The following is a 23287-nucleotide window of genomic DNA, read 5'->3' on the forward strand; positions in this document are numbered from 1 at the left end:
TGGTGAGGTGGATGGGAGCGGGTCCAGTAGCACAGTGTGGTGAGGTGTGATGGGAGCGGGGTCCAGTGCACAGGTGGTGAGGTGTGATGGGAGCGGAGGTCCAGTGCACAGTGTGGTGAGGTGTGATGGTAGCGGGGTCCAGTGCACAGTGTGGTGAGGTGCTGTGTGATGGGAGCGCGGGTCCAGTGCACAGGTGGTGAGGTGTGATGGGAGCGGGTCCAGTGCACAGGTGGTGAGGTGTGATGGGAGCGGGTCCAAGTGCACAGGTGGTGAGGTGGGATGGGAGCGGGTCCAGTGCACAGGTGGTGAGGTGGGATGGGAGCGGGTCAGTGCACAGGTGGTGAGGTGTGATGGGAGCGGGTCCAGTGCACAGGTGGTGAGGTGGGAGTGGGAGCGGGTCCAGTGCCACAGGTGGTGAGGTGGGATGGGGAGCGGTTGGGTCCAGTGCACAGGTGGTGAGGTGGGATTGGGAGCGGGGTCCAGTGCACAGGTGGTGAGGTGGGATGGGAGTCGGGTCCAGTGCACAGGTGGTGGTGAGGTGGGATGGGAGCGGGTCCAGTGCACAGGTGGTGAGGTGGGATTGGGAGTGGGTCCAGTGCACAGGTGGTGAAGGTGGGATGGGAGCGGGTCCAGTGCACAGGTGGTGAGGTGGGATGGGAGCGGGTCCAGTGCACAGGTGGTGAGGTGCGATGGGAGCAGGGTCCAGTGCACCAGGTGGTGAGGTGCGATGGGAGCGGGTCCAGTGCACAGGTGGTGAGGTGCGATGGGAGCTGGTCCAGTGCACAGGTGGTGAGGTGCGATGGGAGCAGGTCCAGTGCACAGGTGGTGAGGGTGCGATGGGAGCAGGTCCAGTGCACAGGTGGTGAGGTGCGATGGGAGCAGGTCGCACAGTGCCACAGGTGGTGAGGTGCGATGGGAGCGGGTCCAGTGCACAGGTGGTGAGGTGCGATGGGAGCAGGTCCAGTGCACAGGTGGTGACGGTTGCGATGGGAGCGGGTCCAGTGCACAGGTGGTGAGGTGCGATGGGAGCAGGTCCAGTGCACAGGGTGGTGAGGTGCGATGGGAGCAGGTCCAGTGCACAGGTGGTGAGGTGGGATGGGAGCGGGTCCAGTGCACAGGTGGTGAGGTGTGATCTTCAGAGTAGAGTGGTAAGATTGTTTTCTGTCATGGTGGAGAAGCTGGATTTGGAGGAAGAGGGATGAGTAGCGATGATAAGGGGCTGTTATGATTGTGGGCCAAAGCTTGCTCTGATGTTGTCAATCTTCTGCTTGAAGAAAGAGGCAAAGTCTTCAGCTGAGAGGAGAGGAGAGGGAGGTGGTGCTGGAGGATGGAGGAGAGGAGAGGGAGGTGGTGCCGCGAGGACGGAGGAGAGGAGAGGGAGGTGGTGCTGGAGGACGGAGGAGAGGAGAGGGAGGTGGTGCCGGAGGACGGAGGAGAGGAGAGGGAGGTGGTGCTGGAGGACGGAGGAGAGGAGAGGGAGGTGGTGCTGGAGGACGGAGGAGAGGAGAGGGAGGTGGTGCCGGGGGACGGAGGAGAGGGAGGTGGTGCTGGGGACGGAGGAGGAGAGGGAGGTGGTGCCGGGGGGACGGAGGAGAGGAGAGGGGAGGGTGGTGCCGGGGGACGGAGGAGAGGAGAGGAGAGGGAGGTGGTGCCGGGGGACGGAGGAGAGGAGAGGGAGGTGGTGCTGGGGGATGGAGGAGAGGAGAGGGGAGGTGGTGCCGGAGGACGAAGGAGAGGAGAGGGAGGTGGTGCCGGGGGGACGGAGGAGAGGAGAGGGATGGTGGTGCCGGGGGACGGAGGAGAGGAGAGGAGGTGGTGCCGGGGACGGAGGAGAGGAGAGGGAGGTGGTGCTGGGGGATGGAGGAGAGGAGAGGGAGGTGGTGCCGGAGGGACGGAGGAGAGGAAGAGGGAGGTGGTGCCGGAGGACGGAGCAGAGGAGAGGGAGGTGGTGCCGGAGGACGGAGCAGAGGAGAGGGGAGGTGGTGCTGGAGGACGGAGCAGAGGGGTGAAAGTGTTGAATAGCTGTTTAGGGTTGTGGGATAGAGAGGATATGAGGGATGAGAAGATGAGAAGTAGGTTTGTTTTGCAGCAGTGAGTGCTGACTTGAAAGTGGTGAGAGCTTGTTTGTATGTAACGAAAGTGCTCAGTACAGTGAGTCTTCTTCCATCTGCGCTCAGCAATTCTGGAAGCCCGTCTCAGTTCTTTAGTCTGACTGGTGTGCCAGGGTTGCCTGTTGATAGTGCGGGTTTTTGGGTGTGTGTGTGAGGGGGGCGGCTGATTCGAGAGCTGCAGAGATTGTGGTGTTGTATAAAAGCTGCAGCAGCATCTGCATTGTTTGAAGAAGCAATGTCCTGCAAGAGGGAAAAGAGACTGAGAAAGTGTGTGTAAGTCAAGGTGTTTGATATTTCTGCGAGGTGTGTGGAAGTTTGTGGAGGGGGGGTTGCATACTTGGAGAAGAGAGGGAAGAGAATGTGAGTAGGTTGTGGTCAGACAGTGGGAGAGGTGAGTTAGAGAGGTTAGATAGGGAACAGAGGCGAGTGAAGATGAGGTCCAGCGTGTGGCCATCTTTTGTGAGGAGGAGGACCAATGAGTGGAGGCCAAAGGAGGAAGCGAGCGTTAGAAGGTTTGGAGACAGATGAGAGGAAGTGTCAATGGGGATGTTAAAGTCACCCATAATGATGGTGGGGATGTCGGTGGAAAGGAAGTGTAGTAGCCAGGTGGTGAAATGGTCAAAAAAAGCAGTGGCTGGAGGTTGGAGGGCGGTAAATGACAGGCAGTTGAAGGTTGGAGGGGGGCGGTAGATGCGTACGGAGTGCACCTCAAAAGAGGGGGAGAGTAACAGAGGGTGGTAGTGGAATTGGGGTAAAGGAGCATTGGTCGGACAGGAGCAAACCCAACTCCTCCAACCATGCTTGTTACTGGAGCGGGGGGTGTGAGAGAGTTGGAGACCACCATATGAAAGTGCAGCAGGTGAACCTGTGTCAGAGGGGGTGAGCCAGGAGAGGCGCAGTGTCAGAGGGGGTGAGCCAGGAGAGGCAGTGTGAGAGGGGGTCAGCCAGAGAGGCAGTGTCAGAGGTGGTGAGCCGGGAGAGGCAGTGTCAGAGGAGGTGAGCCAGGAGAGGCAGTGTCAGAGGGGGTGAGCCAGGAGAGGCAGTGTCAGAGGAGGTGAGCCAGGAGAGGCAGTGTCAGAGGGGGTGAGCCAGGAGAGGCAGTGTCAGAGGAGGTGAGCCAGGAGAGGCTAGTGTCAGAGGGGTGAGCCAGGAGAGGCAGTGTCAGAGGGGGTGAGCCAGGAGAGGCAGTGTCAGAGGGGGTGAGCCAGGAGAGGCAGTGTCAGAGGAGGTGAGCCAGGAGAGGCAGTGTCAGAGGAGGTGAGCCAGGAGAGGCAGTGTCAGAGGGGGTGAGCCAGGAGAGGCAGTGTCAGAGGAGGTGAGCCAGGAGAGGCAGTGTCAGAGGAGGTGAGACCAGGAGAGGCAGTGTCAGAGGAGGTGAGCCAGGAGAGGCAGTGTCAAGAGGGAGGTGAGCCGGGAGAGGCAGTGTCAGGAGGGGGGTGAGCCAGGAGAGGCAGTGTCAGAGGGGGTGAGCCGGGAGTGGCAGTGTCAGAGGGGGTGAGCCGGGAGAGGCAGTGTCAGAGGGGGTTCGAGCCAGGAGAGGCAGTGTCAGAGGAGGGTGAGCCAGGAGAGGCAGTGTCAGAGGGCGTGAGCCAGGAGAGGCAGATGTCAGAGGGCGTGAGGCGGGAGAGGCAGTGTCAGAGGGGGTGAGCCGGGAGAGGCAGTGTCAGAGGCGGGTGAGCCGGGAGAGGCAGTGTCAGCGGAGGGTGAGCCAGGAGAGGCTAGTGTCAGAGGAGGTGAGCCAGGAGAGGCAGTGTCAGAGGAGGTGAGCCAGGAGAGGCAGCGTCAGAGGAGGTGAGCCAGGAGAGGCAGGTGTCAGAGGAGGTGAGCCAGGAGAGGCAGCGTCAGAGGGGGTGAGCCAGGAGAGGCAGCGTCAGAGGGGGTGAGCCAGGAGAGGCAGCGTCAGAGGGGGTGAGCCAGGAGAGGCAGGGTCAGAGGGGTGAGCCGGGAGAGGCAGGGTCAGAGGGGGTGAGCCAGGAGAGGCAGGGTCAGAGGGGGGTGAGCCAGGAGAGGCAGGGTCAGAGGGGGTGAGCCAGGAGAGGTAGGGTCAGAGGGGGTGAGCCGGGAGAGGCAGGGTCAGAGGGGGTGAGCCAGGAGAGGCAGTATCAGAGGGGGTGAGCCAGGAGAGGCAGTATCAGAGGGGGTGAGCCAGGAGAGGCAGTGTCAGAGGGGGTGAGCCAGGAGAGGCAGTGTCAGAGGGGGTGAGCCGGGAGTGGCAGTGTCAGAGGGGTGAGCAGGAGAGGCAGTGTCAGAGGGGGTGAGCCAGGAGAGGCAGTGTCAGAGGGGGTGAGCCCAGGAGAGGCAGTGTCAGAGGGGGTGACCCAGGAGAGGCAGTGTCAGAGGGGGTGAGCCAGGAGAGGCAGTGTCAGAGGGGGTGAGCCAGGAGAGGCAGTATCAGAGGGGGTGAGCCAGGAGAGGCAGTATCAGAGGGGGTGAGCCAGGAGAGGCAGTGTCAGAGGGGGTGAGCCAGGAGAGGCAGTGTCAGAGGGGGTGAGCCAGAAGAGGCAGTGTCAGAGGGGGTGAGCCGGGAGAGGCAGTGTCAGAGGGGGTGAGCCAGGAGAGGCAGTATCAGAGGGGGTGAGCCAGGAGAGGCAGTGTCAGAGGGGGTGAGCAGGAGAGGCAGTATCAGAGGGGGTGAGCCAGGAGAGGCAGTGTCAGAGGGGGTGAGCCAGGAGAGGCAGTGTCAGAGGGGGGTGAGCCAGGAGAGGCAGTATCAGAGGGGGTGAGCCAGGAGAGGCAGTGTCAGAGGGGGTGAGCCAGGAGAGGCAGTGTCAGAGGGGGGGTGAGCCAGGAGAGGCAGTGTCAGAGGGGGGTGAGCCGGGAGTGGCAGTGTCAGAGGGGGTGAGCCAGGAGAGGCAGTGTCAGAGGGGGTGACCCAGGGAGAGGCAGTGTCAGAGGGGGTGACCCAGGAGAGGCAGTGTCAGAGGGGGTGAGCCAGGAGAGGCAGTGTCAGAGGGGGGTGAGCCAGGAGAGGCAGTATCAGAGGGGGTGAGCCAGGAGAGGCAGTGTCAGAGGGGGTGAGCCAGGAGAGGCAGTGTCAGAGGGGGTGAGCCGGGAGTGGCAGTGTCAGAGGGGTGTGAGCCAGGAGAGGCAGTGTCAGAGGGGGTGAGCCAGGAGAGGCAGTGTCAGAGGGGGTGACCCAGGAGAGGCAGTGTCAGAGGGGGTGACCCAGGAGAGGCAGTGTCAGAGGGGGTGAGCCAGGAGAGGCAGTGTCAGAGGGGGGTGAGCCAGGAGAGGCAGTATCAGAGGGGGTGAGCCAGGAGAGGCAGTATCAGAGGGGGTGAGCCAGGAGAGGCAGTGTCAGAGGGGGTGAGCCAGGAGAGGCAGTGTCAGAGGGGGTGAGCCGGAGAGGCAGTGTCAGAGGGGGTGAGCCGGGAGAGGCAGTGTCAGAGGGGGTGAGCCAGGAGAGGCAGTGTCAGAGGGGGGAGCCAGGAGAGGCAGTGTCAGAGGGGGTGAGCCAGGAGAGGCAGTGTCAGATGGGGTGAGCCAGAAGAGGCAGTGTCAGAGGGGGTGAGCCAGGAGAGGCAGTGTGAGAGGGGGTGAGCCAGGAGAGGCAGTGTCAGAGGGGGTGAGCCAGGAGAGGCAGTGTCAGAGGGGGTGAGCCAGGTTTCTGTCATTGCAAGGAAGGAAAGTTAATTAGTGATGAAAAGATCATGGATGTGGCAAAGTTTATTGCAGACAGAGCGAGCGTTCCATAGAGCTCCTGTTAGTGGGACTGGGGGAGCGGGGACTGGGGGAGCGGGGGCCGGTGGATGGGTATGAGGTTAGAAGGGTTGCGGAAATTAGCGTTAGAGTGTGGATGGCAGTTAGATGTGACAATGAGGATGTGGTGAGGAGGGTCAGGATTAGGAGAGATATCTCCAGCAGTGAGGAGAAGCAGAGAGAGTGTTAGTAGGTGGGAGCAGGAGAGGCCATGAGATGGGCGTGTGTGTCTGGAGACACTGGGTGTAAAGTGGAGGAACAGTTCTGAGGAGAGGGTGAGATGAGTGAGGAGGATGGAGGGTGAGATGGGTGGGGAGGATGGAGGGTGAGATGGGTGGGGAGGATGGAGGGTGAGATGGGTGGGGAGGATGGAGGGAGAGATGGGTGGGGAGGACGGAGGGAGAGATGGGTGGGGAGGACGGAGGGAGAGATGGGTGGGGAGGACGGAGGGAGAGATGGGTGGGGAGGACGGAGGGAGAGATGGGTGGGGAGGACGGAGGGAGAGATGGGTGGGGAGGACGGAGGGAGAGATGGGTGGGGAGGACGGAGGGAGAGATGGGTGGGGAGGACGGAGGGAGAGATGGGTGGGGAGGACGGAGGGAGAGATGGGTGGGGAGGACGGAGGGAGAGATGGGTGGGGAGGACGGAGGGAGAGATGGGTGGGGAGGACGGAGGGTGAGATGGGTGGGGAGGACGGAGGGTGAGATGGGTGGGGAGGACGGAGGGAGAGATGGGTGGGGAGGACGGAGGGAGAGATGGGTGGGGAGGACGGAGGGTGAGATGGGTGGGGAGGACGGAGGGTGAGATGGGTGGGGAGGACGGAGGGTGAGATGGGTGGGGAGGACGGAGGGTGAGATGGGTGGGGAGGACGGAGGGTGAGATGGGTGGGGAGGACGGAGGGAGAGATGGGTGGGGAGGACGGAGGGTGAGATGGGTGGGGAGGACGGAGGGTGAGATGGGTGGGGAGGACGGAGGGTGAGATGGGTGGGGAGGACGGAGGGAGAGATGGGTGGGGAGGACGGAGGGTGAGATGGGTGGGGAGGACGGAGGGAGAGATGGGTGGGGAGGACGGAGGGAGAGATGGGTGGGGAGGACGGAGGGTGAGATGGGTGGGGAGGACGGAGGGAGAGATGGGTGGGGAGGACGGAGGGAGAGATGGGTGGGGAGGACGGAGGGAGAGATGGGTGGGGAGGACGGAGGGAGAGATGGGTGGGGAGGACGGAGGGTGAGATGGGTGGGGAGGACGGAGGGAGAGATGGGTGGGGAGGACGGAGGGTGAGATGGGTGGGGAGGACGGAGGGTGAGATGGGTGGGGAGGACGGAGGGAGAGATGGGTGGGGAGGACGGAGGGAGAGATGGGTGGGGAGGACGGAGGGAGAGATGGGTGGGGAGGACGGAGGGAGAGATGGGTGGGGAGGACGGAGGGAGAGATGGGTGGGGAGGACGGAGGGTGAGATGGGTGGGGAGGACGGAGGGTGAGATGGGTGGGGAGGACGGAGGGAGAGATGGGTGGGGAGGACGGAGGGAGAGATGGGTGGGGAGGACGGAGGGAGAGATGGGTGGGGAGGACGGAGGGTGAGATGGGTGGGGAGGATGGAGGGTGAGATGGGTGGGGAGGATGGAGGGTGAGATGGGTGGGGAGGATGGAGGGAGAGATGGGTGGGGAGGATGGAGGGAGAGATGGGTGGGGAGGATGGAGGGTGAGATGGGTGGGGAGGATGGAGGGTGAGATGGGTGGGGAGGACGGAGGGTGAGATGGGTGGGGAGGACGGAGGGTGAGATGGGTGGGGAGGATGGAGGGAGAGATGGGTGGGGAGGATGGAGGGTGAGATGGGTGGGGAGGATGGAGGGAGAGATGGGCGGGGAGGATGGAGGGAGAGATGGGCGGGGAGGATGGAGGGAGAGATGGGTGGGGAGGATGGAGGGTGAGATGGGTGGGGAGGATGGAGGGAGAGATGGGTGGGGAGGATGGAGGGTGAGATGGGTGGGGAGGATGGAGGGAGAGATGGGTGGGGAGGATGGAGGGAGAGATAGGTGGGGAGGATGGAGGGTGAGATGGGTGGGGAGGATGGAGGGTGAGATGGGTGGGGAGGATGGAGGGAGAGATGGGTGGGGAGGATGGAGGGTGAGATGGGTGGGGAGGATGGAGGGAGAGATGGGTGGGGAGGATGGAGGGAGAGATGGGTGGGGAGGATGGAGGGTGAGATGGGTGGGGAGGATGGAGGGTGAGATGGGTGGGGAGGATGGAGGGTGAGATGGGTGGGGAGGATGGAGGGTGAGATGGGTGGGGAGGATGGAGGGTGAGATGGGTGGGGAGGATGGAGGGTGAGATGGGTGGGGAGGATGGAGGGAGAGATGGGCGGGGAGGATGGAGGGAGAGATGGGCGGGGAGGATGGAGGGAGAGATGGGTGGGGAGGATGGAGGGTGAGATGGGTGGGGAGGATGGAGGGAGAGATGGGTGGGGAGGATGGAGGGAGAGATGGGTGGGGAGGATGGAGGGAGAGATAGGTGGGGAGGATGGAGGGTGAGATGGGTGGGGAGGATGGAGGGTGAGATGGGTGGGGAGGATGGAGGGAGAGATGGGTGGGGAGGATGGAGGGAGAGATGGGTGGGGAGGATGGAGGGTGAGATGGGTGGGGAGGATGGAGGGAGAGATGGGTGGGGAGGATGGAGGGTGAGATGGGTGGGGAGGATGGAGGGAGAGATGGGTGGGGAGGACGGAGGGTGAGATGAATAGTTCATTATCGGGTGTAGGGATTAGAGGGGAAAGTAGAAAGTGAAGTATTATAGAGGTGAAAGTAGAAACACACACAAACATTGTTTACTGTGACTATGTATGCAGTCACCTTCCGGCCCAATTTATTTTCTGCACTCTTAGGGATCCACACGCTGGCAGTGTGCTACAGATATATAGTGTTAGCAAGGCACTCATGGATCACAGAAGGGAGGGGCTGGTGCTCCTCTAAATTACTTAAAGGGAACCTGTCAGCAGAAATGTCCCCTAAAACCTCACAGATTCCCCCTCTGCAGCTCCTGGGCTGCATTCTATAAAGGTCCCTGTTATGATTGTGCCCACTTTCTGACCGAAAAAAAGTGTTTATAAAGTTGTACCTTTTTGGCTTCTGATTCTGTAAATCCGTCACGGGGGCGGGCTGCCTGATGGCCGTTATTCTGCCCCCTGGTCCTGTATGCCGCCCCCATCGCTGATTTCAATACTTCTGGACGCCGCCCACTGCTCCAGCCATCCCCGCGCATGCCCAGTGCCCATCTCTCGGGGATGAGCACTGTGCCCAGCGTCACGTGCACGCAGGGTTAAGATTATGGGCGGTGCTGTGATGTTTATTCCTAAGCAACCGCCCATAATCGCGGGACCGCGCTTTCGGTGTAGTCACTGCTCCGCGCTCTTCCCATCTATTTCCTGCCTCGGGGCAAGATGGGAAGGAGGCGAAGTGAGGTCAGCAGCAGCGCGCTTGCGCAGAAAGAAGCAGGCCGAGGGGGGAAAGCGCGGTCCCGCGATTATGGGCGGTTGCTTAGGAATAAACATCACAGCACCGCCCATAATCTTAACCCTGCGTGCACGTCACCAGCGGTGACGCTGGGCACAGTGCTCATCCCCGAGAGATGGGCACTGGGCATGCGCGGGGATGGCTGGAGCAGTGGGCGGCGTCCAGAAGTATTGAAATCAGCGATGGGGGCGGCATACAGGACCAGGGGGCAGAATAACGGCCATCAGGCAGCCCGCCCCCGTGACGGATTTACAGAATCAGAAGCCAAAAAGGTACAACTTTATAAACACTTTTTTTCGGTCAGAAAGTGGGCACAATCATAACAGGGACCTTTATAGAATGCAGCCCAGGAGCTGCAGAGGGGGAATCTGTGAGGTTTTAGGGGACATTTCTGCTGACAGGTTCCCTTTAAATCTAAGCTGAACCCAGCTGTTGGAGACCATAGGCAGAGATAACAGGGGGTCATAAAGAAAAGTGAGAATGGGGGTTCATGGAGTGGTCACTTACAGACATACCAATTGCACAGAAAGCAGGATGGAGGAAGATGGCGGTGGTATTGTGTCCCTGGCTTGTAAGAAGCCTCGGAGCCGTCCTCACACGTCCTGCACCGCACACAATACTGGATGTAGCAGAGTCTGATGCGCGGCGCTCATCACTGCAGCAATAATCTGGGGGCAGCGCAGGAGTCTGTATGACCGACCTGTGATTATCATCGCTGTCCTGTTATGGGGGAAATGTTCTGTAAGGCTAAGTTCACACATCCTGTGTTTTCAATCCGTCAGGTCCGTCAGCAACGGATCAGTCATTTTCAAGATGTCAACTGATGCAACTGATGTGTTTTTCACAGGATTCCTTTCACAGGAATCCTGTGAAAAAACGGATCAGTTGCGTCCGTTACATCCGCTGTGCGTCCGTTTTTTGACGGATCAGTCATGATCCGTCTGTGTTTGGGACAGCCCAGTGGGCGTGCCAAGCATGCTGGGCATGCTCAGTAGAGCATGACGGAATCCTGCGCTGGATTCCGTTGTAAGACGGATTACGACGGAATCCAGCACCATAGACATGCATTACAAGCTTGACGGATGGCGACGGATTCCTGCGCGGCGCGTTAATTTTGATGGCCCGAAAAACGTTACATTCTGCGTTGCTCCCCGCTCAGCGGTCAGTCAAAAACGACGGACCGCGACGCAGCGGATGCAACGCAGGGTCATCAGTCGCAATCCGTCACTAATAGAAGTCTATGGGGAAATACAGGATTCCTGCAAAATATTTTGCAGGATTCCGTAATTCCTCAAGGCTACGGATTGTGACTGATGCAAAACACAGGATGTGTGAACTTAGCCTAACACTCACAATTGTTCCTGTGCTCTGTGAGATCCGTACATACACCGCACTGCGCGCTCAGGCGGCTGCCATTGTCTGCAGATTGTGGTGACTGTAACTCATCATTTACACCGGCTCCAGACGCCGAGATCAGAAAGTGTCCGGGGAAATACTCTGCCCCTGATTTCTGGATAAGATGTCTAGAAAAAACTGAAAGGTAAATTGTCACACCTGAGTGATCTGTGGATGAAAAGCTTATAACACGGGGTGTACTCATTTCTGCTGAGCACTGTGTATGTAGGGGTGTACTCATTTCTGCTGAGCACTGTGTATGTAGGGGGTGTACTCATTTCTGCTGAGCACTATGTAGGGGGTGTACTCATTTATGCTCAGCACTGTGTATGTAGGGGGTGTACTCATTTCTGCTGAGCACTAAGTATGTAGGGGGTGTACTCATTTATGCTCAGCACTGTGTGTGTAAGGGGTGTACTCATTTCTGCTTCGCACTGTGTATGTAGGGGGGTGTACTCATTTATGCTGAGCACTGTGTGTGTAGGGGCTGTACTCATTTCTGCTTCGCACTGTGTGTGTAGGGGGTGTACTCATTTATGCTCAGCACTGTGTGTGTAGGGGGTGTACTCATTTCTGCTGAGCACTGTGTGTGTAGGGGCTGTACTCATTTCTGCTTCGCACTGTGTATGTAGGGGGTGTACTCATTTATGCTCAGCACTGTGTGTGTAGGGGGTGTACTCATTTATGCTCAGCACTGTGTGTGTAGGGGGTGTACTCATTTATGCTCAGCACTGTGTGTGTAGGGGGTGTACTCATTTATGCTCAGCACTGTGTGTGTGTAGGGGGTGTACTCATTTATGCTCAGCACTGTGTGTGTGTAGGGGGTGTACTCATTTATGCTCAGCACTGTGTGTGTGTAGGGGGTGTCCTCATTTATGCTCAGCACTGTGTGTGTGTGTAGGGGGTGTACTCATTTATGCTCAGCACTGTGTGTGTGTAGGGGGTGTACTCATTTATGCTCAGCACTGTGTGTGTGTAGGGGGTGTCCTCATTTATGCTCAGCACTGTGTGTGTGTGTAGGGGGTGTACTCATTTATGCTCAGCACTGTGTGTGTGTAGGGGGTGTACTCATTTATGCTCAGCACTGTGTGTGTGTAGGGGGTGTACTCATTTATGCTCAGCACTGTGTGTGTGTAGGGGGTGTACTCATTTATGCTCAGCACTGTGTGTGTGTAGGGGGTGTCCTCATTTATGCTCAGCACTGTGTGTGTGTAGGGGGTGTCCTCATTTATGCTCAGCACTGTGTGTGTGTAGGGGGTGTCCTCATTTATGCTCAGCACTGTGTGTGTGTGTAGGGGGTGTACTCATTTATGCTCAGCACTGTGTGTGTGTGTAGGGGGTGTACTCATTTATGCTCAGCACTGTGTGTGTGTAGGGGGTGTACTCATTTATGCTCAGCACTGTGTGTGTGTAGGGGGTGTACTCATTTATGCTCAGCACTGTGTGTGTGTGTAGGGGGTGTACTCATTTATGCTCAGCACTGTGTGTGTGTGTAGGGGGTGTACTCATTTATGCTCAGCACTGTGTGTGTGTAGGGGGTGTACTCATTTATGCTCAGCACTGTGTGTGTGTAGGGGGTGTACTCATTTATGCTCAGCACTGTGTGTGTGTAGGGGGTGTACTCATTTATGCTCAGCACTGTGTGTGTGTAGGGGGTGTACTCATTTATGCTCAGCACTGTGTGTGTGTAGGGGGTGTACTCATTTATGCTCAGCACTGTGTGTGTGTAGGGGGTGTACTCATTTATGCTCAGCACTGTGTGTGTGTAGGGGGTGTACTCATTTATGCTCAGCACTGTGTGTGTGTAGGGGGTGTACTCATTTATGCTCAGCACTGTGTGTGTGTAGGGGGTGTACTCATTTATGCTCAGCACTGTGTGTGTGTAGGGGGTGTACTCATTTATGCTCAGCACTGTGTGTGTAGGAGGTGTACTCATTTATGCTCAGCACTGTGTGTGTGTAGGGGGTGTACTCATTTATGCTCAGCACTGTGTGTGTGTGTAGGGGGTGTACTCATTTATGCTCAGCACTGTGTGTGTGTGTAGGGGGTGTACTCATTTATGCTCAGCATTGTGTGTGTGTAGGGGGTGTACTCATTTATGCTCAGCACTGTGTGTGTGTGTAGGGGGTGTACTCATTTATGCTCAGCACTGTGTGTGTGTAGGGGGTGTACTCATTTATGCTCAGCACTGTGTGTGTGTAGGGGGTGTACTCATTTATGCTCAGCACTGTGTGTGTGTAGGGGGTGTACTCATTTATGCTCAGCACTGTGTGTGTGTAGGGGGTGTACTCATTTATGCTCAGCACTGTGTGTGTGTGTGTATATAGACAGTTGTTCAGTTTCCACTTTCTCTCCAATGTTTGGAGCCGTTTGCCTCTCGCTAATTGGGACGATGGAAGGACACATCCCGCGGAGGCCACAGAGGGATCGCCGCCCTCCGCCTCTAGGGATCGCCGCCCTCCGCCTCTAGGGATCGCCGCCCTCCGCCTCTAGGGAGCGCCACCCCCCGCCTCTAGGGAGCGCTACCCCCTGCCTCTAGGGAGCGCACCCCCCCTCTAGGGAGAGCGCCCCCCCTCGCCTCTAGGGAGCGCACCCCCCCGCCTCTAGGGAGCGCTACCCCCCGCCTCTAGGGAGCGCTACCCCCCCGCCTCTAGGGAGCGCACCCCCCCCTCTAGGGAGAGCGCCCCCCCCTCGCCTCTAGGGAGCGCACCCCCCCGCCTCTAGGGAGCGCTACCCCCCGCCTCTAGGGAGCGCTACCCCCCGCCTCTAGAGAGCGCCCCCCCTCGCCTCTAGAGAGCGCACCCCCCCGCCTCTAGGGAGCGCTACCCCCCGCCTCTAGGGAGCGCTACCCCCCGCCTCTAGGGAGCGCTACCCCCCGCCTCTAGGGAGCGCCACCCCCCGCCTCTAGGGAGCGCCACCCCCCGCCTCTAGGGAGCGCCACCCCCCGCCTCTAGGGAGCGCCACCCCCCGCCTCTAGGGAGCGCCACCCCCCGCCTCTAGGGAGCGCACCCCCCCCCCTCTGGGGAGCGCCACAGCTCATTAGATTAGTTATCGCACAGTGTGGTCAGAGGAAAGTAATGACACCTCATCAGTGATGTCATCGCACAGGCGCTGTGATGTCATCGCTCACATCATGAATGACATTTGTGGTTGATTGCAGGGTCTGGTGCAGGAGCTGGAGACAGGTCACAATCTGTACAGTGTGAACACCGCCATCCGCAGCCTGTACAGCCTCACCCAGGAGGGGGCGCGACTCTGCCATCTGCTGGCCCAGGTGAGAACAACACACCCAGATAATGGAGCACATGTCACCTGCAGTCCTATGTAACTCCACAGATAACACAGTGATATCTCTGAGTACAGATAATGTAGTAGATGTCACCTGCAGTCCTATGTAACACCACAGATAACACAGTGATATCTCTGAGTACAGATAATGTAGTGGATGTCACCTGCAGTCCTATGTAACACCACAGATAACACAGTGATATCTCTGAGTACAGATAATGTAGTAGATGTCTCCTGCAGTCCTATGTAACACCACAGATAACAGTGATATCTCTCTGAGTGCAGATAATGTAGTAGATGTCTCCTGCAGTCCTATGTAACACCACAGATAACACAGTGATATCTCTGAGTACAGATAATGTAGTAGAGGTCACCTGCAGTCCTATGTAACACCACAGATAACACAGTGATATCTCTCTGAGTACAGATAATGTAGTAGATGACACCTGCAGTCCTATGTAACACCACAGATAACACAGTGATATCTCTGAGTACAGATAATGTAGTAGATGTCTCCTGCAGTCCTATGTAACACCACAGATAACACAGTGATATATCTGAGTACAGATAATGTAGTAGATGTCTCCTGCAGTCCTATGTAACACCACAGATAACACAGTGATATCTCTCTGAGTACAGATAATGTAGTAGATGTCACCTGCAGTCCTATGTAACACCACAGATAACACAGTGATATCTCTGAGTACAGATAATGTAGTAGATGTCTCCTGCAGTCCTATGTAACACCACAGATAACACAGTGATATCTCTGAGTACAGATAATGTAGTAGATGTCACCTGCAGTCCTATGTAACACCACAGATAACACAGTGATATATCTGAGTACAGATAATGTAGTAGATGTCTCCTGCAGTCCTATGTAACACCACAGATAACACAGTGATATCTCTCTGAGTACAGATAATGTAGTAGATGTCACCTGCAGTCCTATGTAACACCACAGATAACACAGTGATATCTCTGAGTACAGATAATGTAGTAGATGTCTCCTGCAGTCCTATGTAACACCACAGATAACACAGTGATATCTCTGAGTACAGATAATGTAGTAGATGTCACCTGCAGTCCTATGTAACACCACAGATAACACAGTGATCTCTCTGAGTACAGATAATGTAGTAGATGTCACCTGCAGTCCTATGTAACACCACAGATAACACAGTGATATCTCTGAGTACAGATAATGTAGTTGATGTCACCTGCAGTCCTATGTAACACCACAGATAACACAGTGATATCTCTGAGTACAGATAATGTAGATGTCACCTGCAGTCCTATGTAACACCACAGATAACACAGTGATATCTCTGAGTACAGATAATGTAGTAGATGTCACCTGCAGTCCTATGTAACACCACAGATAACACAGTGATCTCTCTGAGTACAGATAATGTAGTAGATGTCACCTGCAGTCCTATGTAACACCACAGATAACACAGTGAAATCTCTGAGTACAGATAATGTAGTTGATGTCACCTGCAGTCCTATGTAACACCACAGATAACACAGTGATATCTCTGAGTACAGATAATGTAGATGTCACCTGCAGTCCTATGTAACACCACAGATAACACAGTGATATCTCTGAGTACAGATAATGTAGTAGATGTCACCTGCAGTCCTATGTAACACCACAGATAACAGTGATCTCTCTGAGTACAGATAATGTAGTAGATGTCACCTGCAGTCCTATGTAACACCACAGATAACACAGTGATATCTCTGAGTACAGATAATGTAGTAGATGTCACCTGCAGTCCTATGTAACACCACAGATAACACAGTGATCTCTCTGAGTACAGATAATGTAGTAGATGTCACCTGCAGTCCTATGTAACACCACAGATAACACAGTGATATCTCTGAGTACAGATAATGTAGTAGATGTCACCTGCAGTCCTATGTAACACCACAGATAACACAGTGATCTCTCTGAGTACAGATAATGTAGTAGATGTCACCTGCAGTCCTATGTAACACCACAGATAACACAGTGAAATCTCTGAGTACAGATAATGTAGTTGATGTCACCTGCAGTCCTATGTAACACCACAGATAACACAGTGATATCTCTGAGTACAGATAATGTAGATGTCACCTGCAGTCCTATGTAACACCACAGATAACACAGTGATATCTCTGAGTACAGATAATGTAGTAGATGTCACCTGCAGTCCTATGTAACACCACAGATAACAGTGATCTCTCTGAGTACAGATAATGTAGTAGATGTCACCTGCAGTCCTATGTAACACCACAGATAACACAGTGATATCTCTGAGTACAGATAATGTAGTAGATGTCACCTGCAGTCCTATGTAACACCACAGATAACACAGTGATATCTCTGAGTACAGATAATGTAGTAGATGTCACCTGCAGTCCTATGTAACACCACAGATAACACAGTGATCTCTCTGAGTACAGATAATGTAGTAGATGTCACCTGCAGTCCTATGTAACACCACAGATAACACAGTGATCTCTCTGAGTACAGATAATGTAGTAGATGTCACCTGCAGTCCTATGTAACACCACAGATAACACAGTGATATCTCTGAGTACAGATAATGCAGTAGATGTCACCTGCAGTCCTATGTAACACCACAGATAACACAGTGATCTCTCTGAGTACAGATAATGTAGTAGATGTCACCTGCAGTCCTATGTAACACCACAGATAACACAGTGATATCTCTGAGTACAGATAATGTAGTAGATGTCACCTGCAGTCCTATGTAACACCACAGATAACACAGTGATATCTCTCTGAGTACAGATAATGTAGTAGAGGTCACCTGCAGTCCTATGTAACACCACAGATAACACAGTGATATCTCTGAGTACAGATAATGTAGTAGATGTCACCTGCAGTCCTATGTAACACCACAGATAACACAGTGATATCTCTGAGTACAGATAATGTAGTAGATGTCACCTGCAGTCCTATGTAACACCACAGATAACAGTGATATCTCTGAGTACAGATAATGCAGTAGATGTCACCTGCAGTCCTATGTAACACCACAGATAACACAGTGATATCTCTGAGTACAGATAATGTAGTAGAGGTCACCTGCAGTCCTATGTAACACCACAGATAACACAGTGATATCTCTCTGAGTACAGATAATGTAGTAGATGTCACCTGCAGTCCTATGTAACACCACAGATAACACAGTGATATCTGAGTACAGATAATGCAGTAGATGTCACCTGCAGTCCTATGTAACACCACAGATAACACAGTGATATCTCTGAGTACAGATAATGCAGTAGATGTCACCTGCAGTCCTATGTAACACCACAGATAACACAGTGATATCTCTGAGTACAGATAATGCAGTAGATGTCACCTGCAGTCCTATGTAACACCACAGATAACACAGTGATATCTCTGAGTACAGATAATGTAGTAGATGTCACCTGCAGTCCTATGTAACACCACAGATAACACAGTGATATCTCTGAGTACAGATAATGCAGTAGATGTCACCTGCAGTCCTATGTAACACCACAGATAACACAGTGATATCTCTCTGAGTACAGATAATGTAGTAGAGGTCACCTGCAGTCCTATGTAACTCCACAGATAACACAGTGATATCTCTGAGTACAGATAATGTAGTAGAGGTCACCTGCAGTCCTATGTAACTCCACAGATAACAGTGATATCTCTGAGTACAGATAATGTAGTAGATGTCACCTGCAGTCCTATGTAACACCACAGATAACACAGTGATATCTGAGTACAGATAATGTAGTAGATGTCACCTGCAGTCCTATGTAACTCCACAGATAACACAGTGATATCTGAGTACAGATAATGTAGTAGATGTCACCTGCAGTCCTATGTAACTCCACAGATAACACAGTGATATCTGAGTACAGATAATGTAGTAGATGTCACCTGCAGTCCTATGTAACTCCACAGATAACACAGTGATATCTCTGAGTACAGATAATGTAGTAGAGGTCACCTGCAGTCCTATGTAACACCACAGATAACAGTGATATCTCTGAGTACAGATAATGCAGTAGATGTCACCTGCAGTCCTATGTAACACCACAGATAACACAGTGATATCTCTGAGTACAGATAATGTAGTAGATGTCACCTGCAGTCCTATGTAACACCACAGATAACACAGTGATATCTCTGAGTACAGATAATGTAGTAGATGTCACCTGCAGTCCTATGTAACACCACAGATAACACAGTGATATCTCTGAGTACAGATAATGTAGCAGATGTCACCTGCAGTCCTATGTAACACCACAGATAACACAGTGATATCTCTCTGAGTACAGATAATGTAGTAGATGTCACCTGCAGTCCTATGTAACACCACAGATAACACAGTGATATCTCTGAGTACAGATAATGTAGTAGATGTCACCTGCAGTCCTATGTAACACCACAGATAACACAGTGATATCTCTGAGTACAGATAATGTAGTAGATGTCACCTGCAGTCCTATGTAACACCACAGATAACACAGTGATATCTCTGAGTACAGATAATGTAGTAGATGTCACCTGCAGTCCTATGTAACACCACAGATAACACAGTGATATCTCTGAGTACAGATAATGTAGTAAATGTCACCTGCAGTCCTATGTAACACCACAGATAACACAGTGATATCTCTGAGTACAGATAATGTAGTAGATGTCACCTGCAGTCCTATGTAACACCACAGATAACACAGTGATATCTCTGAGTACAGATAATGTAGTAGATGTCACCTGCAGTCCTATGTAACACCACAGATAACACAGTGATATCTCTGAGTACAGATAATGCAGTAGATGTCACCTGCAGTCCTATGTAACACCACAGATAACACAGTGATATCTGAGTACAGATAATGCAGTAGATGTCACCTGCAGTCCTATGTAACACCACAGATAACACAGTGATATCTCTGAGTACAGATAATGCAGTAGATGTCACCTGCAGTCCTATGTAACACCACAGATAACACAGTGATCTCTCTGAGTACAGATAATGTAGTAGATGTCACCTGCAGTCCTATGTAACACCACAGATAACACAGTGATATCTCTGAGTACAGATAATGTAGTAGATGTCACCTGCAGTCCTATGTAACACCACAGATAACACAGTGATATCTCTGAGCACAGATAATGTAGTAGATGTCACCTGCAGTCCTATGTAACACCACAGATAATACAGTGATATCTCTGAGTACAGATAATGTAGTAGATGTCACCTGCAGTCCTATGTAACACCACAGATAACAGTGATATCTCTGAGTACAGATAATGCAGTAGATGTCACCTGCAGTCCTATGTAACACCACAGATAACAGTGATATCTCTGAGTACAGATAATGCAGTAGATGTCACCTGCAGTCCTATGTAACACCACAGATAACACAGTGATCTCTCTGAGTACAGATAATGTAGTAGATGTCACCTGCAGTCCTATGTAACACCACAGATAACACAGTGATATCTCTGAGTACAGATAATGTAGTAGATGTCACCTGCAGTCCTATGTAACACCACAGATAACACAGTGATCTCTCTGAGTACAGATAATGTAGTAGATGTCACCTGCAGTCCTATGTAACACCACAGATAACACAGTGATATCTCTGAGTACAGATAATGTAGTAGTCACCTGCAGTCCTCTGTATGCCCCTCCTGTCAGTGCAGGTGTCTCCTCAGTCCTCTGTATGCCCCTCCTGTCAGTGCAGGTGTCTCCTCAGTCCTCTGTATGCCCCTCCTGTCAGTGCAGGTGTCTCCTCAGTCCTCTGTATGCCCCTCCTGTCAGTGCAGGTGTCTCCTCAGTCCTCTGTATGCCCCTCCTGTCAGTGCAGGTGTCTCCTCAGTCCTCTGTATGCCCCTCCTGTCAGTGCAGGTGTCTCCTCAGTCCTCTGTATGCCCCTCCTGTCAGTGCAGGTGTCTCCTCAGTCCTCTGTATGCCCCTCCTGTCAGTGCAGGTGTCTCCTCAGTCCTCTGTATGCCCCTCCTGTCAGTGCAGGTGTCTCCTCAGTCCTCTGTATGCCCCTCCTGTCAGTGCAGGTGTCTCCTTAGTCCTCCTGTATGCCCCTCCTGTCAGTGCAGGTGTCTCCTCAGTCCTCTGTATGCCCCTCCTGTCAGTGTAGGTGTCTCCTCAGTCCTCTGTATGCCCCTCCTGTCAGTGCAGGTGTCTCCTCAGTCCTCTGTATGCCCCTCCTGTCAGTGTAGGTGTCTCCTCAGTCCTCTGTATGCCCCTCCTGTCAGTGCAGGTGTCTCCTCAGTCCTCTGTATGCCCCTCCTGTCAGTGCAGGTGTCTCCTCAGTCCTCTGTATGCCCCTCCTGTCAGTGCAGGTGTCTCCTCAGTCCTCTGTATGCCCCTCCTGTCAGTGCAGGTGTCTCCTCAGTCCTCTGTATGCCCCTCCTGTCAGTGCAGGTGTCTCCTCAGTATGCCCCTCCTGTCAGTGCAGGTGTCTCCTTAGTCCTCCTGTATGCCCCTCCTGTCAGTGCAGGTGTCTCCTCAGTCCTCTGTATGCCCCTCCTGTCAGTGTAGGTGTCTCCTCAGTCCTCTGTATGCCCCTCCTGTCAGTGCAGGTGTCTCCTCAGTCCTCTGTATGCCCCTCCTGTCAGTGCAGGTGTCTCCTCAGTCCTCTGTATGCCCCTCCTGTCAGTGTAGGTGTCTCCTCAGTCCTCTGTATGCCCCTCCTGTCAGTGCAGGTGTCTCCTCAGTCCTCTGTATGCCCCTCCTGTCAGTGCAGGTGTCTCCTCAGTCCTCTGTATGCCCCTCCTGTCAGTGCAGGTGTCTCCTCAGTCCTCTGTATGCCCCTCCTGTCAGTGCAGGTGTCTCCTCAGTCCTCTGTATGCCCCTCCTGTCAGTGCAGGTGTCTCCTCAGTCCTCTGTATGCCCCTCCTGTCAGTGCAGGTGTCTCCTCAGTCCTCTGTATGCCCCTCCTGTCAGTGCAGGTGTCTCCTTAGTCCTCCTGTATGCCCCTCCTGTCAGTGCAGGTGTCTCCTCAGTCCTCTGTATGCCCCTCCTGTCAGTGTAGGTGTCTCCTCAGTCCTCTGTATGCCCCTCCTGTCAGTGCAGGTGTCTCCTCAGTCCTCTGTATGCCCCTCCTGTCAGTGCAGGTGTCTCCTCAGTCCTCTGTATGCCCCTCCTGTCAGTGTAGGTGTCTCCTCAGTCCTCTGTATGCCCCTCCTGTCAGTGCAGGTGTCTCCTCAGTCCTCTGTATGCCCCTCCTGTCAGTGCAGGTGTCTCCTCAGTCCTCTGTATGCCCCTCCTGTCAGTGCAGGTGTCTCCTCAGTCCTCTGTATGCCCCTCCTGTCAGTGCAGGTGTCTCCTCAGTCCTCTGTATGCCCCTCCTGTCAGTGCAGGTGTCTCCTCAGTCCTCTGTATGCCCCTCCTGTCAGTACAGAGTCTTGTCATCTTAGCATTACAGGCTGGAGCCACTATCACGTCAGCAGTTTATATGTTGTCCTCCTTTTTATTAATGCCAGCAATTAGCGTTTTACGTGAGAACTGCTCCATAATTAGGCAGCGACGTCTCGGCTCCGAGAAGAATTCAATTAATACATTTCCCTTTTTGACTTTTCATCACTTTTAATTAAGATGATATTTATAAATGCTAAAAGTCACTGGTGTAAATAATCGGAGGGCGCCCACATCACCCCAGCGCGAAACCGTCTGCAGGAAACCGGCCGCTACAAATGTACCCAAAACTGAAGAGTGACTGCATGAATAGAAGAAAGACACAAAGTGAGCGGCTGCAAAATCACCACCAGATGTGAGGGGCAACTGAGCAAAATCCATTCCACAGGGGCCGTATTATAGCATTTATATGCTTGTATATAGGAGCAGTATTATAGTAGTTATATTCTTGTACAGAGGGGGCGGTATTATAGTGGTTATAGTCTTGTACATAGGAGCAGTATTATAGTAGTTATATTCTTGTATATAGGGGGCAGTATTATAGTAGTTATATGCTTGTATATAGGGGCAGTATTATAGTAGTTATAGTCTTGTATATAGGGGGCAGTATTATAGTAGTTATATTCTTGTATATAGGGGCAGTATTATAGTAGTTATATTCTTGTATATAGGGGGCAGTATTATAGTAGTTATATTCTTGTATATAGGGGGCAGTATTATAGTAGTTATATTCTTGTATATAGGGGCAGTATTATAGTAGTTATATTCTTGTATATAGGGGGCAGTATTATAGTAGTTATAGTCTTGTACATAGGGGGCAGTATTATAGTAGTTATATTCTTGTATATAGGGGCAGTATTATAGTAGTTATATTCTTGTATATAGGGGCAGTATTATAGTAGTTATATTCTTGTATATAGGGGGCAGTATTATAGTAGTTATATTCTTGTATATAGGGGGCAGTATTATAGTAGTTATATTCTTGTATATAGGGGCAGTATTATAGTAGTTATATTCTTGTATATAGGGGGCAGTATTATAGTAGTTATAGTCTTGTACATAGGGGGCAGTATTATAGTAGTTATATTCTTGTATATAGGGGCAGTATTATAGTAGTTATATTCTTGTATATAGGGGCAGTATTATAGTAGTTATATTCTTGTATATAGGGGGCAGTATTATAGTAGTTATATGCTTGTATATAGGAGCAGTATTATAGTAGTTATATTCTTGTATATAGGGGCAGTATTATAGTAGTTATATTCTTGTATATAGGGGTCAGTATTATAGTAGTTATATGCTTGTATATAGGGGCTGTATTATAGCAGTTATATTCTTGTATATAGGAGCAGTATTATAGCAGTTATATTCTTGTATATAGGACCAGTATAATAGTAGTTATATTCTTGTATATAGGGGCAGTATTATAGTAGTTATATTCTTGTATATAGGAGCAGTATTATAGTAGTTATATGCTTGTATATAGGAGCAGTATTATAGCATTTATATGCTTGTATATAGGAGCAGTATTATAGTAGTTATATTCTTGTACATAGGGGCAGTATTATAGTAGCTATATTCTTGTACATAGGGGCAGTATTATAGTAGTTATATTCTTGTATATAGGGGGCAGTATTATAGCATTTATATGCTTGTATATAGGAGCAGTATTATAGTAGTTATATTCTTGTACATAGAGGCAGTATTATAGTAGTTATATTCTTGTACATAGAGGCAGTATTATAGTAGTTATATTCCTGTACATAGGGACAGTATTATAGTAGTTATATTCTTGTATATAGGGGAAGTATTATAGTAGTTATATTCTTGTACATAGGGGCAGTATTA

The 23287-nt window shown here is 52.5% G+C and overlaps 1 protein-coding gene across 2 annotated transcripts in view; it reads left to right on the forward strand.

Annotated features, from left to right (window-relative positions):
* LOC142255195 (protein inscuteable homolog) overlaps window positions 1-23287 on the forward strand; it is a 298604-nt gene that overhangs the window by 139409 nt on the left and 135908 nt on the right. For both annotated transcript variants that reach the window (XM_075326693.1, XM_075326694.1), the window contains exon 5: window positions 13873-13986. In XM_075326693.1, coding sequence (XP_075182808.1) covers window positions 13873-13986 — 114 coding nt within the window. The remainder of the gene's footprint in view (window positions 1-13872; window positions 13987-23287) is intronic.

Source organism: Anomaloglossus baeobatrachus, chromosome 10, assembly GCF_048569485.1.
Source record: "Anomaloglossus baeobatrachus isolate aAnoBae1 chromosome 10, aAnoBae1.hap1, whole genome shotgun sequence".
NCBI classification, from domain to species: Eukaryota; Metazoa; Chordata; class Amphibia; order Anura; family Aromobatidae; genus Anomaloglossus; species Anomaloglossus baeobatrachus.